This window comes from Lissotriton helveticus, chromosome 7, assembly GCF_964261635.1.
Source record: "Lissotriton helveticus chromosome 7, aLisHel1.1, whole genome shotgun sequence".
In the NCBI taxonomy this organism is placed as follows: domain Eukaryota; kingdom Metazoa; phylum Chordata; class Amphibia; order Caudata; family Salamandridae; genus Lissotriton; species Lissotriton helveticus.
The window spans coordinates 1,505,145,961-1,505,162,220 of record NC_136068.1 but is presented as its reverse complement, the minus strand read 5'-3'; the positions used below and the strand labels follow the sequence as shown (position 1 = coordinate 1,505,162,220).

The 16,260-nt window shown below is 44.3% G+C and overlaps 1 protein-coding gene across 1 annotated transcript in view; it reads right to left on the bottom strand.

The window, feature by feature from the left end:
• Positions 1–1,311: 1,311 nt before the first annotated feature.
• Positions 1,312–16,260, bottom strand: part of RPL18 (ribosomal protein L18) — a 40,333-nt gene continuing 25,384 nt past the window's right edge. The window contains exons 4-7 of the mRNA XM_078654943.1: positions 12,911–13,009; positions 11,381–11,504; positions 2,038–2,107; positions 1,312–1,437 (exon numbers count right to left, since the gene is read on the bottom strand). Coding sequence (XP_078511069.1) covers positions 1,362–1,437; positions 2,038–2,107; positions 11,381–11,504; positions 12,911–13,009 — 369 coding nt within the window. The 3' untranslated portion in view covers positions 1,312–1,361. The remainder of the gene's footprint in view (positions 1,438–2,037; positions 2,108–11,380; positions 11,505–12,910; positions 13,010–16,260) is intronic.

Below are 16,260 nucleotides of genomic sequence, written 5' to 3'. Positions count from 1 at the left end.
AGATATATTATCCAGAGGGTTAGGACGGAGGTGAAGATGGGGATGGTGGTGAAGGATGTAGTGGTGCTGGAAGAGGATGTGTAGGGCTGGTAGCACTGACCTTGTTCCTCAACATCCAATTCCTCAAACGTTAACAGTCGCTTCGGTGGAGAAGAGGCTATAAATCGTCCTGTGCCTTCTGTAATGTTGATTTTTGTCCAATGTCCATTTCTTCAAGTATCGGCCTGACCCGGGACATGGAAACAGGATTGCTTAGAGGGTTTCAGCTCAGTCGCTTTCGTAATAGAGACAATGAAAGATTTATTGTCCAGCACCAAAAGATTGAGTTGGTTGCCGTGTCTGTCCCAAAGGCTTAGCAGAGAGTTATGATCTCGAACCAGAGGACTTAATCTCTGTGGAGGTTTTCAGTGCCGGGCTTCGAAGGAAGGGTATCCGAAGTAGCTCTTCGGAACTGACCATGGCCAGGTAGCAGTAGCAGTCTGGTGATCTCCTAAAGGGGAAAGGAGAATGTTTTCGGGCATTGAGGTAGTGTTAGGGGCACTCATGCGCTGCTCGAGCGCCAGGGTGTACTATAATTCATCCTACACCTCGGAGCCGGAAAACTCCAGAGAATGCCTGATCTCCCACCTCAGCAGCAGACTCTTCCTAGGAATGCTACCCACAGAATACGTTGGGAGTATAGTCTTCAGTCGCTGCACCCTTCCGATCACTAAGTGTCTTCCAATCTGAAAGGCTAGCAGGCGTCCCAGTTGGCCTTGCAGTAATGCGGCGACAGGCAAAGGTTGTACTTTTGGCATTGGTTGGTATGTGAAAGTTTGGCGTGACACTGGCAGCAAAAATCAAAAAGGTGGCCATTCCACCACGAACACATCCACAGCACTAATGGTGCATGGGGAAGTGTAGGCCCAAGACAGTCAGAAACCCGAAGGGCAATCAATTGATGCCCGAACTGATGAGTTTGAGGGAGCAGTAATGGGAAAGCGCCATCAAGATACACTATACTGTGGATGACAGGATAAGACAGGAGACCTGTACCGACAGAGGAGGCAGACACGTCTGAACCAGGCAGCAGAGAGAAAACAATCTAATAAAGGAGTCAATGCCTATGTGCAATATCACAGAGACGAGGAGTCACTCGAAATACTTCTTCGAAGAAAAACAAGTTGTACAACTTTAAACCCAAAACTAGATGGCAGGAGTATGCAGAGCATGTTATCTACAGTCACATGCTATCAAACTTATAGTTTTCACATTGATTGGATGGTAAAGAATAAAGCCAATGTATCAAATAATGTAAGCAAACAGCAGACAAATGATGGAAACTGAAAGTTTTTATTATACACAAAGTGGAAACTGGGTAGTTAGTTCTTGTACCCTCTGCTGGCTCTGCGACCCCGGGCACGTTCAAACTTCCTGCCCTTAGACTGGATATAAGGCCTAAAGAAGAAAGAAAAACCAAGCATGAAAAACTAGAATAGTCTTCAATTCAATACAGAAAGCACCCTGTTCGCAAATTCAAAAAATTTATGATTTAGGGACATACTACATTTTGAGTGCAATACACCTAAGTGGAAGCAGTGAGGTTAAAGAATGACCGAAATACAGGATTAAAATTACAGAAGGCCGAATGCTAGAAAAGATTAGCGATGGTTGTAGGGAAGCCACCTGCGGTCATTAAAGACAGTTTCTAGTACAAAACTTGTTGGAGGTGTGCTCTTGTTTTGCTTCCACTGAACTAAATTAGACTAACATGAAACCAATGATTTATAGGTGAAAAGAACAGGAATGGTGACACTGCCCTGAACATCCTGGAGTGTAAAGGATATTGGTCTGTTATAGGTACACTTTTGACAGCTGCAGCCTAAACCACCCATGAACACTTAAAACTATATAAACAAAAGTGTGTAGGCCCCCAAACACTGCTCTTCATACCAGGCCATCACGTTGGATATGTTAAACCATGTACTAGGTCAAATGTTTATTAATGTTAAGCCAGTCCCTGAAAAGTAATTTCCCATTGAAAGTACTGGTACTCACTTGGTGCGGCTGTGCGGTGTACCCGGTGCTCTGCCAAAGTGCCTGTACACCTCACGGCCCTTGCGAGGACCTACAAGAAAAGAAGGGAATCAAGGTTACAACAGATTTCTAACTGTATAAAAAAAAAAACAAGATTCAATATAAAAATTACAGAACTGTTCAAATCAGTCTGATGTCTTTATATAAAATGTAGTAAACAGAAATGGACTGAACAGCAGGACGTACAAGGAGTCGTCATACGAATGTAAAACATTTATAAAGGTAGCTTACATTTACAAAATGTCTGCATTAAATGAGCAATCCCAATGTATATATGCAAACCTTGGCAGAGACAAATACAGTTTTGCTAAAGAAACCAAAACTGCTTTGTCCGTTAACCAAGATGTGTGGTGCAGGGAATGTGACAAGCTTTCTACATAGCGAATATGATCTAGAACACCCCAACTAGCCGGTTATTCACAAAAACAAACCATCTCACATGGCTACCCCCTTTATTTGCTTGGCTATACAGATGGGACAAGTTGTAATAATGCAAAACAATTTACCCCTATCGTATGCTCAGAAATTGTTACTTTGTTTTCTAAATCAGTCTAGTATATAGTCCATTTTAGATTAACTAAAGACAGTACTTTTGAGCAGGGAAGATGAACATAACCCTTCGGACAGCAGTGATGCCCATTGATAAACTGCCCAACTTTAGTCAACTGACAACAGCCATGGAATGTTCTCCAGGAGAGCTAACTTCCGATGGTGGTTGCACAATGGTTGTTGAGAACAGAGTGCAGACGGACATGTTGCATCTAAACCCAGGTACCATGGGACTTCAGCAGTAATTTCACTTCTCCTGTAGATACCCATAATTAGGTAGCATGCCATCTGAAAGAAATTTGCTAAATAATCAAGGAGCATCAGGTCGTGAAAGAAATTGAGTGTTTGGAGGTGACAATGAACGCAGCAAAACAGGAATATTGGTTACAAAAGCAAGGACAGAGTGACTGGTGGGCATTTTCAGGTTAAAAAGTTGAGGCTCTCTGATGAGTCTGTCCACTTAAGGAACTTTTTTCCTAAGTTGCTTGAAACTTCGGGAACGTCTTCCTGATGTTCATCTGGGGGTCCCAACGAGTTTCAAGCAGATCTGAAAGGCTCTGCCCCTCTCCGATACTTTATTCAGTATTCGGAGGTCAAGCAGGAGGGCACTCCTGTTCAATGAGGTGCAAGGCAACATCCCAGAGCATGACCATTCCCTCCAAAATGTGGCATAATGGTCTCCCAGAAAGCACCATATCACCAAAATTCAATATGGCTCAAGTCTCAGCAAACGAGCAACAACTAGTTAAAGCACAGTATGGTGATCTCCATAGATCCACTCCCCCTGACATTTGCAGATTCTTTCCTTAAGCCTGCCATCTGACAGGGTTCAGAGGGTTGGAGGGGTAGCTGGACCCGACATTCCCCACCTGTCCTAATACACTTTGAAAATCCATAATTTATGACACGTCCCCCTGCTATGGCATTCTATTAGAGCAGAGTCCTCCAAAAAGACATAGCCGCTCCCTGGGTGCCACGTATCACTTAAAAAACCTGGCTAACCCTGTTAACTTACCAATCAGTGGAGACAACAGGAAGGCTGAATTTTAGCTTGTAGACAAGTCTTATAAATTCTTTTCCATATATTTCAGGATACATTCAACAGAATACTGTTGGATTTATCAATACCATTCTCCTAAGTCCTTGAATGATATTTTCGGAAATCCCTAGTTCATAAACTATTGCAATGTTGAAGACCAACTCATTCAAAATGAAATTCAAGCAATGCTGTACTGTTTTGTGCTCCAGCCAAGTAAAAAAAAGCCAGGGTCTTTGCAAACAATTTGTAAAAGACAACATGGATTCACCTGCGGCGCGGAGGGCAGATGCACACTGAACTATATGGGAAACAACTAGTCTAGTCTGGATATTTATATTGCGCAACATATCACATCTCATTAAACGTGTATGCTTCCAACATTCTTAGATGGCGATACAAAAACACTAAGGAGCAGCTTGGGACAATATGTCTAGGAGACTAATATAGAACAGGATCACAATACAGATAGATCTGCACAAGTCTATGAATACTAAAAAATAATAACCGAAAAACTGAAGGTAAAATTTTCTGACCAGGATTTGACAGTCAAGGAATAAGTATTCCTCCTAATGTGTCCGCAGGATATGACAAGAAATTATCACCTCTCCCTCTCCATGAGGCTGAGTCTACAGAGAACATGTGGAGGAGAATGGTTGTGCTGGGACGGGATGGTAACCTTGCTACTGGTGGTTGAAAAAATGTACTCAGAGTAACTTATAGACCCGGTAACAGGGTGAAAATATGTCAGAACTAGATCAGGAAAAATAACCATTCTGACACTTTCCTTAAAGGTTCATTGGGATGCATTCAAAGCAATGATCAAGGGTTCTGCCACAGAAAAGAAGGGAGTAACGGAAGGCTAAGATCCAGCTATGTAGAATGAGATAAAGCACTTTTAAACTAGCAGGAACGCTCCCAGAAACCAGTTAAAAAGGTTATAATGTGCTTTGGCTTGCTCAACAAATGCTGGTCTCCCGAGGATGATACTTTATACTTCTGTCATTTTTTATGACAACAGCAATGGCACTGGCCAAGGTTAATTCAGCGGGACAGGCTACTTCCGCTGAAAAAAAAACTTTTGATGAAAAAGGGCATGCAATGACCACCAGGAGGTTTAGGTAGGGATTGACTGCAAAGATTACACCGTACAAAATAACCACCATAGACTTTGCATTGCTGGGTCTTCGAGACCCGGGACTGAAATACCAAACGACAGCCAACAAGGCCATAATATGGCATTGTCTGGGGGCGGCCAAGACAGCATTGGCCGCTGCCTGGAAGAAGACAGAAGCTCCAGCCATAACACAATGGCAGGCAAGTTTGTGGCAAGCCCTCACCATGGAGCATATGAGCCATATCTATAGGGGAGGAGTTCAAAAACTTGAGAAATGCCTGGGGACCACTGTTCAGCTACCCATCTAGCGGCCTCCCATTGACCACCTGTCCTACGAGGGTCAGAGCACTGCACCTGTTTCAATTATAAGCAGGGCCTTTGCCCACGCCAGAGCTTATTCTAATCGTTGTCACGTGCCGATAAGTCACTAAAGTATCCCGGTTGGCCTAGGCTAATGAGGCTTTTTTCTTTTTAATCTTGTACCCTTTTAGGTCCCGCTTAGGCAGCGCATGCGCTGTCTCATCGAGAGATGCTATATACAATATAGCGGGGGAAGCTCAGCCCACTTTCCGCCTATCTTTTTGATTATCCAAAATTCGAAATGCTGCATTTTGATTGGTTTTCGGGAACTTAATCCCGCCTCCAGACTGCCAATTAGTCATTATTCTCTTTCCAAGGCTATCGCCCCCTTTACTTCCAAAACAGTTTTACTCCCCTGCCTCTCCCCGGTCCCTCCCGTAGTCCGTAACTTCTTGGACCACTAACTCTCCACCCCACCAGTCCCGTTCGTGCCTTCTTTCACGCCTGCACTTCTGTTGAAAATGCAATAGGTCTTGCATAAATACGAGTCCTAAGTACAAAGAATCTTCTTCTGAAACCTCGTAGATTCCGGAAGGAAAAAACATACAAGTGCTCCTTTCCAGGAATGGCACCCAGGATCTGGAATTCACTCCCTCCAGAAACCAGGCTTATCTCCTCCACTTCATTTTAAGAAAGAAGTAAAAGCTATCCTCATGGCTAAATTCACCTGAACTTTTACTTTGGAACTATTTGAGACTCTTCACCTATTTGTAATATTCGTTTATCTGATTGACTATGCTCCCTCATGTACCTACCCTATTTTGCTACTCATTACCTACAACTATTCTTTGCTCAAAAGCCTGTTAATCACTCTTGTTTTTCTTACCCATGTTTTTGTAAAGCGCTCTGATATCTGCAAAGATCTTGTTCGCGCTATATAAAACTTTCAAAATAAATTAATTTCATTTTCAATGCTGGTTTGTCGTGTGGTTGGTAGATAAATTTGCACGGTCTTGCAAGCGCGCAATGCCTTACATCAAGTTCAGAGATTTGTATAGCGCACTACTCACCCAGAGGGTCTCAAGGAGCTTGAGGGAGGGTTGTGCTTTACTTATCGAATATCCAAGTTTTTAGTTGCTTTCTGAAGGCGAGGTGGTTTTGTGCAAGGCGGAGGTGGGTGGGGAGAGAATTCCAGGTTTTGGCTGCCAGGTAGGAAAAGGATCTTCCCCCATGGTGGATTTATGGATGCGCGGAATGGCGGCGAGGGCTTGATTGGACGATCGTAGTTGGCGGGAGGGGGTGTAGAAGGACAGTCGCGTGTTGAGGCATTCGGGTCCTTGGTCGCAGAGGGCTTTGTGTGCGTGGGTGAGGAGGCGGAACGTTATTCTCTTGTTGACGGGGAGCCAATGGAGGTCTTTCAGGTGGCCGGAAATGTGAGCTTGCCGAGGGATGTCCAATATGAGTCTGGATGAGGCGTTTTGGATGCGTTGGAGCTTCTTCTGTAGTTTGGCTGTTCCCGCGTAAAGGGTGTTTCCGTAGTCCAGTCGGCTGGTGACCAGTGCGTGGGTGACCGTCTTTCTTGTTTCGGTGGGGATCCAACGGAAGATTTTTTTGAGCATGCGGAGGATGTTGAAGCAAGATGATGAGACTGCGTTGGCTTGTCTGGTCAGAGAGGGAGCAGTCCAGGATGAAGCCCAGGTTCCGTGCGTGATCCGTAGGTCTGGGTGCGGTTCCCAGTGCCGGTGGCCACCAAGAGTCGTCCCAGGCAGAGGGGGATGAGCCTAAGATGAGGACTTCCGTTTTGTCGGAGTTTAGTTTTAGACGGCTGTTCTTCATCCACTCGGCTACTACTTTCATTCCTTCGTGTAAGTTGGTTTTGGCGGTGTTTGGGTCTTTGGTGAGGGAGAGGATCAACTGGGTGTCGTCTGCGTAGGAGATGATGTTGAGGTGGTGTTGGCGAGCGATGGATGCGAGGGGACTCATGTATACGTTGAAGAGGGTGGGACTGAGTGATGATCCTTGTGGTACGCCACAGATTACTTCAGTGGCCTCTCATTTAAAAGGAGGGAGGCGGACTCTTTGGGTTCTACCAGCGAGGAACGAGATGATCCAGTCCAATGCTTTCCCTTGTATTCCGATGTTGCTGAGGTATGTATTTATTTATTTGTTAAGCGCGGCTGCCACCCAAAGGGTATCCTGGCGCTGGTGTTGAATGAGGGTGTTATGACAGACTGTGTCGAAGGCTGCGGAGAGGTCGAGTAGGATGAGGGCGGCTGTTTCTCCGTTGTCTAGTAGAGTTCGAATGTCGTCTGTTGCTGCGATGAGGGCGGTTTCGGTGCTGTGTTTGGCTCGGAAGCCGGACTATGGGGTCGAGGGATTTGTTGGAGGAAGGCGGCGAGTTGACTGTTGACAGCTTTCTCAATGACTTTGGCAGGGAATGGGAGGAGCGAGATGGGGCGGTAGTTCTCAAGTTCAGTGGGGTCTGCTGTGGGTTTCTTCAGAAGGGCGCTGAGTTTGGCATGTTTCCAGCTTTCCGGGAAGGTAGCGGAGTTGAAGGAACAGTTGATGACATCGCGGAGGTGGGGTGCGATGATGGAGTCTGCTTTGTTGAAAATGTGGTGAGGACATGGGTCGGTTGGTGATCCTGAGTGGATGGAGTTCATCAGGCGGATGGTGTCTTCAGTGGTGATTGGGTTCCAGGCGAAAAGGATGTTAGAGTGCGGTTTTTGTTCGGAGGTGGGTGGAGTGGGCTGGTCTTCGGACTGCTTTTCAAAGCGGTTATGTATGTCGGCGATTTTGTTGTGGAAGAATGAGGATCGAGAGTCGCAGAGGTCTTGGAGGGAGTGATGTCGTTGGTGCCGGCGGTGGGGTTGGTGAATTCTTTGACGATGTTGAATAGTTCCTTGCTGTTTTGGGCATTGTCGTCGAGTCGATCCTTGAATGCTGATTTTTTGGTGGATCGGATCAGGTGATGGTGTTTGCGGGTGGCGTTCTTGAAGGTGGCCAGGTTGTCAGTGGTTGGGTTTTTTCTCCAGGCTCTCGAGAGTGCGGCAGTGCTTCTTGGATTTTTTAAGGTCATCGTTGAACCGGGAGGCTTTTTTCTTACTTTGCTTGAATAGGTGGTTCTTCAAGGGTGCTAGTTCGTCGGCGCTGAGGGTGATCCATTGTGTGAGGTTGGTGGCTGCTTGGTTTGGGTCCGATGATATGGCAGGAGGGCTTTGGTGGAGCGAAGTGAAGAGCTGATCGGTGGTGATTTTGTTCCAATTTCTTCGAGGAATAGGATGAGGGGGGTTGTGGGTCGTGGTCTTTTTGTAGCTGAAGTGGACGCAGCTGTGGTCCGTCCAATGGAGTGTTGTGGTGTGATCGAAGGAGATGTGCTTGCTGGAGGTGAAGATAGGGTAGAGCGTATGCCCGGCAAGGTGGGTGGGGGTGTCAACAAGTTGTTTGAGACCGAGATTGTCCAGGTTGTCCAGAAGGGAGGTGGTGTTGCTGTCGTTTTTCTTTTCCAAATGGAAGTTGAGGTCTCCCAGTAGAATGTCGTTTTCGGAGGTGAGGGCATGTGGGCTGATGAAGTCAGTGATGTCTTCACTGAATTGTGTGCGGGGACCTGGTGGTCTGTAGATGAGGGCATGCATACATCGTATGCATGCGGGACAAAACACTGGCGTTTCTCCAATTCACAGCTGCCCCCAGTCGTCTACGAGTAGCCGGCGCGTGCCTGTTGCTGTCAGAGTGGCCACGAGGGAGCACGCAGGTATAAACAGCAGTGTGCGCCCTGGGGCCGATCCTCCGTGGAGCAGAAGGCTCCAGCCACCGCGCGCTGCACATCCTTTTAGTCCGGGTCCTGCACCTATCCTGTGCCCATGGTATCCTGGCGCAGCAGCATGGCCCAGCGGGTACTACAGCGTGAATGAAAGTTTGCTCTGTTTTCAGGTAAGGAACTTTTAATATCCCCGGTGTCAGTGCATTAGTGACCGCAAAGGGTCGAGGCCCAGCCCGAGTTAGGCGCCCAGGCCAGCTTTGTGTGCCAGTCGTAGCACTGGCAGAGCTGTCAGGAGCTCAGATGGAGAATGAGGGGGCTCGGGGGACGAGTGGAAAGGCATTAACACAGATGTTACTTGAAGCCTTCTGTCGGAGCTATGCCAGTTTAATTTATCCGCACCTCTCCCGTCCCCAGGTCAGCGTGTAACCCCAGCCCTGCACGCATTATTCAGCGTGGCACCCAGAGCCAGTTCCTTTGGGCCCCCTCATTGCCCCCAGTTCCTTTGGGGCCCCTCAATGCCCCCAGTTCCTTACGCGTCATCATCCCTTTGCGACCCTCACTGTACACGTCCCTTTGCATCCCCATACTGCCGCACCTTGACTACCTAACTCTGGAATTCCTCCAACTGCCGACACCCTCCAGCCCTTGTACTCACTGACTTCGCCAGACCATTGATTTCCCAGGATTCCTGAGAACTTCCTCTTGTTAATACAACTCCCCCTCACACATGCCAGTCCCATCTCTCACGCCCCTGCAGATAGTCTGTCAAGTCTTCCATGTAAGCGTTTTCAAACCTCACCAGTGGCTTAGCAAACTGTCAATAAACCCCAATACAAGCACAGAAGATGCCAGCCAGCCTCTGGCTGCGTAGTAAGGGGGAGTGGACCCCTCAAACGTCAGGGGCATGGTGCCAATGCAACACTATTCAGTTACGCCCCTTGTCCGCAAACAAAACCAGTGAAAATATTTGATATGCGATGTCCCTGCCAACCCCCGTCTGCTTTTGTTCTTTCCCTCACATCAGCCTGGCAGTGCTAGCATGGCAGAGGTATCTGGCACTTCAGCATCTAGTCATAGTTTCTCCTCCAAAAAGCCATTTGTTATTAAGAATAGATAAGTTTACTAACAAGGCCCCAAAGGCGAGACCGATGCTTTGCAAATGCATGTTTTAATATAAGTTTTACTTTCCCATACTGCTCTGTCTTCGCGTACAAGTGGAAGCAGTGGTACAATGATCACTCATGAGGAACTGTTTATGGGAAGGGGGAAAGTTAGAGGAGGGCGGGAGGGTTTAGTTTAAAGACAAAGATTTTGAAATGTAACGTTTACTTCAAGGTACTACCAGAACAGACATTTGAAAGATGACTGATCAACCAAGAAATGCTATACAAGGAAATAGATTGCCAACAGCTGTATACTGGTAGAACGATGGAAGGTATTCCCATTCCAATAACAGTTTAGAAAAATGTAATAAAAACAAGCTTGACAAAATAACCAACATATATCAACCAAGCTCACAAATCTCAATGTTCTGAAGCTGCTCTCTTGAACATTTTAAAATAGTATGCATGGGAGCCAATAGCATGTGCGCAAACAAATGCAAAGAGGAGCAAGGAGTGGGGCAAGAAAGATCCCAGTATCCAAACCGCACCAACCGCAGGGCACGACATAGCAACAAAACTGGTTACTGGAAATCAGTAAGCAGCCACAAAGACCCCAAGTAAATATAACAAAAATAAAATGCCCTGTAGGTGCATTGGTTACAAAAGGTTTTAAAAAAAAAAAAAAAAAAGCTGCACCACAAAACTTTGAAACTATGCCAGCTGAGCTGTAATCCAAATTTGCTCTCTTCACAAAGCCTTAAAACGTGTCTATTTAACACCTAGAAATCTATTTATCTGTCTATATCTGCTCCATTTCCTCTAGAAGCATTAGCGCCTGGACACCTACAGGGAGTAGAGCACTTTATAGATTTTTTTTCATTTTCATTACAAATGGTATCTAGTTTGGGGACTTTGAACACTGACCACTTCAAGCTTATCTCCCTAAAGGCAATGTAACCAGAGACATTCAGCCCACTTGGTCCCAGAAAAAGGGAAACAAGGCCCATGTGACTGAAGGGTAGAGGTTGAAAGGATGCCTGGGAGGAAGTGTGCGCGCGCTGTGGGATCGGAGGGGAATCACGAGTGACTTATTCGAAATCTAAAATTATTTTGTACCAAATATCAAGTTGAACTTTAACAGAACATTCAAATATGTAGCTATTTTCTGTACTACAGAAAAGATCATAGAAAACTAACAATTAACACACCAAAAAATTTGAAGATGTTCTGTAAAAATATAATGCTAGACAAGTGACATTCAAAGAAATGCTGCAACATCAATTTGTTGGAAAATTAGGATTTTTGCAGCCATTCCAGCAACTGTCAAACGCTGTACTTTTCTTTTTAGCTACCAGAGAAATTCACAATGGTGCAAGGTGGTGGGTGGGGTTATGTGTGAGGATGGTCAGATGAGAGGAAAATTAACCATATCTCACCTGAGAGTAGCACAGTGTTCTCCCCCTTAGGCGATTGCATGGCCAGCTGATCAAATGTCATAATTTGGCCTCCAGCCTTCAGGATGCGGTCGCGGGCACCATCAGTGATTTTTAGGGCACAGACCTGACAATGTTGAATGAAAGATGGTGATTATAATGGTAAATACAAATAAGTGTACCCGCCCCCCAAAAAAACTTTCAATAATAATCGCTCTCTGGGTGATGGGAGCCTTTATTGGCCTATGCATCCTTTGTTCACATCCATCTGTTGATCTGGTGAGACAACATATACAGTTATGCTGTATTGTGTTAGCTAATACATTGCTAGCATTTTGCTAACTCCAATAGTATGTTAATAAATCCAGCTTCCATTACCAAACATAGGGCTATCAAAGTGTGCATTATAATTAAGGCTCCCTGTTTTCCGTTTACGGATTTTTACAGATAAATACAGACAGAAAACAATGTACTTTCTGTCTGCATTTATTTTTTTAAATGGATAAATACAGAAAATGTGCTTCTTTTAAGTGACTCTTCGTGCTGTCTTCAATGAATTATAGCCCAACAGCTGAGCAGATGGACAGCACGGGAAATAAAAAAAAGGATGACATTTCTTTAAATAAGTGCATTTTTCAACATACATTTGTGGTATAATGCTAATATTCGCCAGTATATGTACTGCTATGTAATATTTGGCAACTTATGGTTAAAATACAACAGACATCAAAGTATGAGGGTGCATCTATCATTTAAATAAAGATGGAAATGTACAGTTTTACAGCTACATGTATATGTTAAACTAAAAATAAATATGGATAAATACAGATTAAATGGCCCAAAAATAAATATGGATAAATACAGACGGAAATGTTAAAAAACAAATACCATAAAACCGGGAGCCCCAATTATAATGTACGCCATTGGTTCTCAACATTTTGACTTCTGGGGACCACCAATTAAATGATTAATTGAACCAAGGCAACCCCCTCCGAATTATTATGGAATCTGGGGACGCCCCACTGAGTCATAACTGCTATTAGAGGGCACCAGCCGAAGCATTGTTGATTTGAACAGCAAAAAACACAAAACTTAAATCATAACATTTAATTTGCAAATACACACTTTTTTAATCTAGCCGTGTCTTAATATGAAGGTTGGAGCTTTTCTAAAATCAATTGAGGCTACTCATCGTCCATACTATATTTTGTCCGCTTCACTAGCGCTGCTCCCACAAATCCATCAGAGGATACTTTCTACATTTTTAGTCTCCAATTTTAAATTCCTTCACACTTACAATACATATTTTTTAAATAATTGTACAGTTAGCTTTATATACACTTTAATAATGTTAATATTTAATTTTTTAAGTTGTCGCATACCACCCTGAGGAGGTCCACCCCAGACCACAGGTTTCAAACCAGATGTGATGTACACCCTGGTTTGTCAGATCTTGGTCAAAACAAGCAGTAAAAAAAAAAAAAAAAATCTTCTAAAACGGGCTTCTTTTTTTTTAGTAGTCTCCAAAAATACCTTGAGTTTGGGGATGTCCTGAATGCGAACGTCATCTGTGATGCATCCCACTACCACGGCAGTCTTGTTGTCTCGCCCCTGCAGTTTCATCTTGCGGATCTGTTAAGGACGCAGATATGAAAACTAATTTAGATTAAGAGGAGTGGGTTCAAGAAAACATACCACCGGAGTTCCAAGGACCATGAAAGACTACTGTTTACCATGCAATCTATCTGCCTGCGTCTAGTTTCAGCATGCATTGTAATCTCTGGGAAATAGGCATGTAAAACCATTCAATTAAAAATGCTCCAGCGACAGATTAGAGGCGTGGTTACTCAAAGGGCAGATTTATAGTTTGCACCCATGTCGATAATACCACAAGTGCCCCACTTCCTTATAACTAATTTTAAGACTCTTCTACAGACAAGGTTTTTTGGGGGGGAGGGGGACTATGAAGTAAAATATCAATATATAGGTGGGCTTGGGTAAATCCACTGCGTATTATTGACTGGCTTTTCTGGCAATATAATTTCCTCGATTTGTATTTCTATTTTTTCCCTTCGTTTTCTCGTGTTTGCCTCTGCCCTAGATCATAAGCTTTTTGACCATCCATTTAACTGGATAACTTATTATCTCACCCATACAAAAAACAAAATGGTGACTACATTGCTTACTATGGCTTTGGCGCCCAAATGCTTTACACTCAGCAATTAATCCCCAAACCTGAATACCAGAGCTAACAGTCACATTCTAACCTTGAAAACCACAAAGAAACTGGTTTGTACTACAACTTCATTTTGATTTCCTTCCTCTGGAACTAGTTTTCTGCCCAAATGAACTCTGCAGACAGATTCACTTCAAGAAATTTGTGACATGGGCTAATGAAGTTATTCAACAGGGAGGGCCAAATTATGCGACAGGATTAACTAGATTATGCATCAAGAAACAGAAAATTATGTGGGGTAAATTAAATCATCTCATTTTGAGATGATTTACCTTACTACCTTGTCATTTATGTAAATCTTAATACTGCCTGTGCAAAGGTTCCTCAGTGCTATCTAACACTCAAAAGCAGCAATAAGTGAGAGGTGTCATGCAACCTTTGACTGTGCTGAAACACGTTACTGCTTTTGATCGGTTTGAGCTTGAAACTGTTAAAATATGCATACTATACAGTGGTTGCATAAAATGTGTCAAATCCATATTATGTACGATGAACCTACAGGGATATCATGCAAAGGAAAATCAATCTACTGAAAGGTCAGGAATTAAGGTTTAAAAGTTCTCTCATCAGGTTTAGCCAACTGGAAGAGGCGTGGGAAGCAAATTGCCAGATATTTTTTAGATTCATTAAAAATAAAAAAATATATACATTAACTGAAAAGGAAACAAAAATATTTGTAACTCAGATATGTCCAAAGCGATCCATGTAGGTAAATTCAAGCATGAAAATCACTGCACACTTCATCTTAAAAGTAATAGCTTACGGATGCCTCACATTGACCATATTGCCACCTCACTGTGGCACTTCTCAACATCTGCCCCTTGAGCACTCCTCCCACCCTTGTACACCACCTAACGATGCCTTGTCCCGATATCTGGAGCAGCAGGACTTTTGACCTCTCATCTCACTAGGAGTTCAATTTTAATAAATATTCATCTCCGCGCTATAATAAAGCTGAGGTGTGAGTGCTTTAACAATGCTCACTGCCTTAGCGCAAATTGCTGGTCTGAATCCATCACTGGGCACTGGAGATACGGCACAGGCTGAGCAATGTCAGATACACAACTGAAAACTACAGACAAGACAATCATTATACTGCGCGTATTACCTTTGGACACTAGGCACCCGTAGAGATGGGTTTCAAGTGTTCCTCAATCTTTGTTTCCCCATCCCCATAAAACATCCACCTACAGACTCACATGCCACCTATACATCTAATACTATCCAACTCCCTATTTTTGTCCTTCACCCCTCCCAGATACGTCTCGATACTACGTTGTGCCCCACTGTTTTCTCGTATCTGACTCACCTCTAACCGACATTTCTATCCAGTATCCCTTGCTACCACACAGCTCTCCATACGACCAGCATCATACAACGGTGTTCACTGCGCTACCGGACACATTTTACCCCAACTGACACCATGCATGTCTATCACATCGCCTTCCTGATGCCTGCCATTTAGGAACCTCTCTCCACAAACCCTCTTTAACCCATGTCTTCTACTGGTAGGTTACACGCCCCTCTCCTGACACTGCTCCATCACATCTCCCATGCACCTCTCTGGAGCAGAAATGTCAGTGGTCTTTGGAGATGCTCCTCTTAGTGCTCCTGGCGACAATTATTATGCCTCACTGATACTACAGACGCCTCTGTACACCCATCACTTTCCACTTATAACCAAAGCTAGGCTGGAAGCACCCTCTAAGATTCACATTCCAATCACTTCATTGGGATAGCTTTAAATATTAGGACTTCCAACTAGTACCAGACACTTGCTTCCTCGCAACCCCTCTCCTAGAAACTATATCAGGCCGTACTGTGACACCCCAAACACCTTTCCATACAATATTTTACTGGTACCAGAGACTTCAGGGCTTTTGATTTACCAGACACTTATCTAACCCGCCTCCAACTGATCAAGCACACACTGTTCTCTACCCAATTTTCTCCCATGGGAAAACACGTTCTTTTATATAATGGGCACCACACTCGCCAATCTATCACTGATATTACACATGATGAAACCTCCCAGTTTAAATGACTGTAAATACTCCTCTGGATCCCTCCATCAATCCAACACTTCCTTATCCTGCCTCACTCCAATTACACCACCTCTACTCCACTATTCGTCATTTGGCATCACACAGTGTATTGTCAGATGCCTCCTATTGCTCAACTTTGTGCAATTCTGGGCAAATTACTTAGTCCTGCTGTAAAAAAAATCCCTGTACCTAATACACCAACATCTTGACCTAATCATATCACGAGCACTATTTCTGCTTTACATGATCCTGTACCCCATCACTCTACTTAACCCATTATCTTCCATGGGTACCAGACTCCTCTCACTGGTAGCTTGCACACCCTTGTACACCCCATTGCCTCACCCTGGTTGCCAAAGCTCCTACAGGGCTCTACCAATACCGGACATTTCTCCATTTAGTCTTCCTCGAATGCCTCAAGTGCCCTTCGCCCTGCCTCATTTCAGTGGTACCCAACACCCATCTGAAGCCCTCCACTTTCTCTAACTTGAACATCTCTCTATCCCATCTTATCCTAGTACGTCAAAGCTCTCCACACCACCCGCCACAATTTAGCATCTCCCCAGATACCCATTCATCTGCTACTTTTAAACTGATCTCAG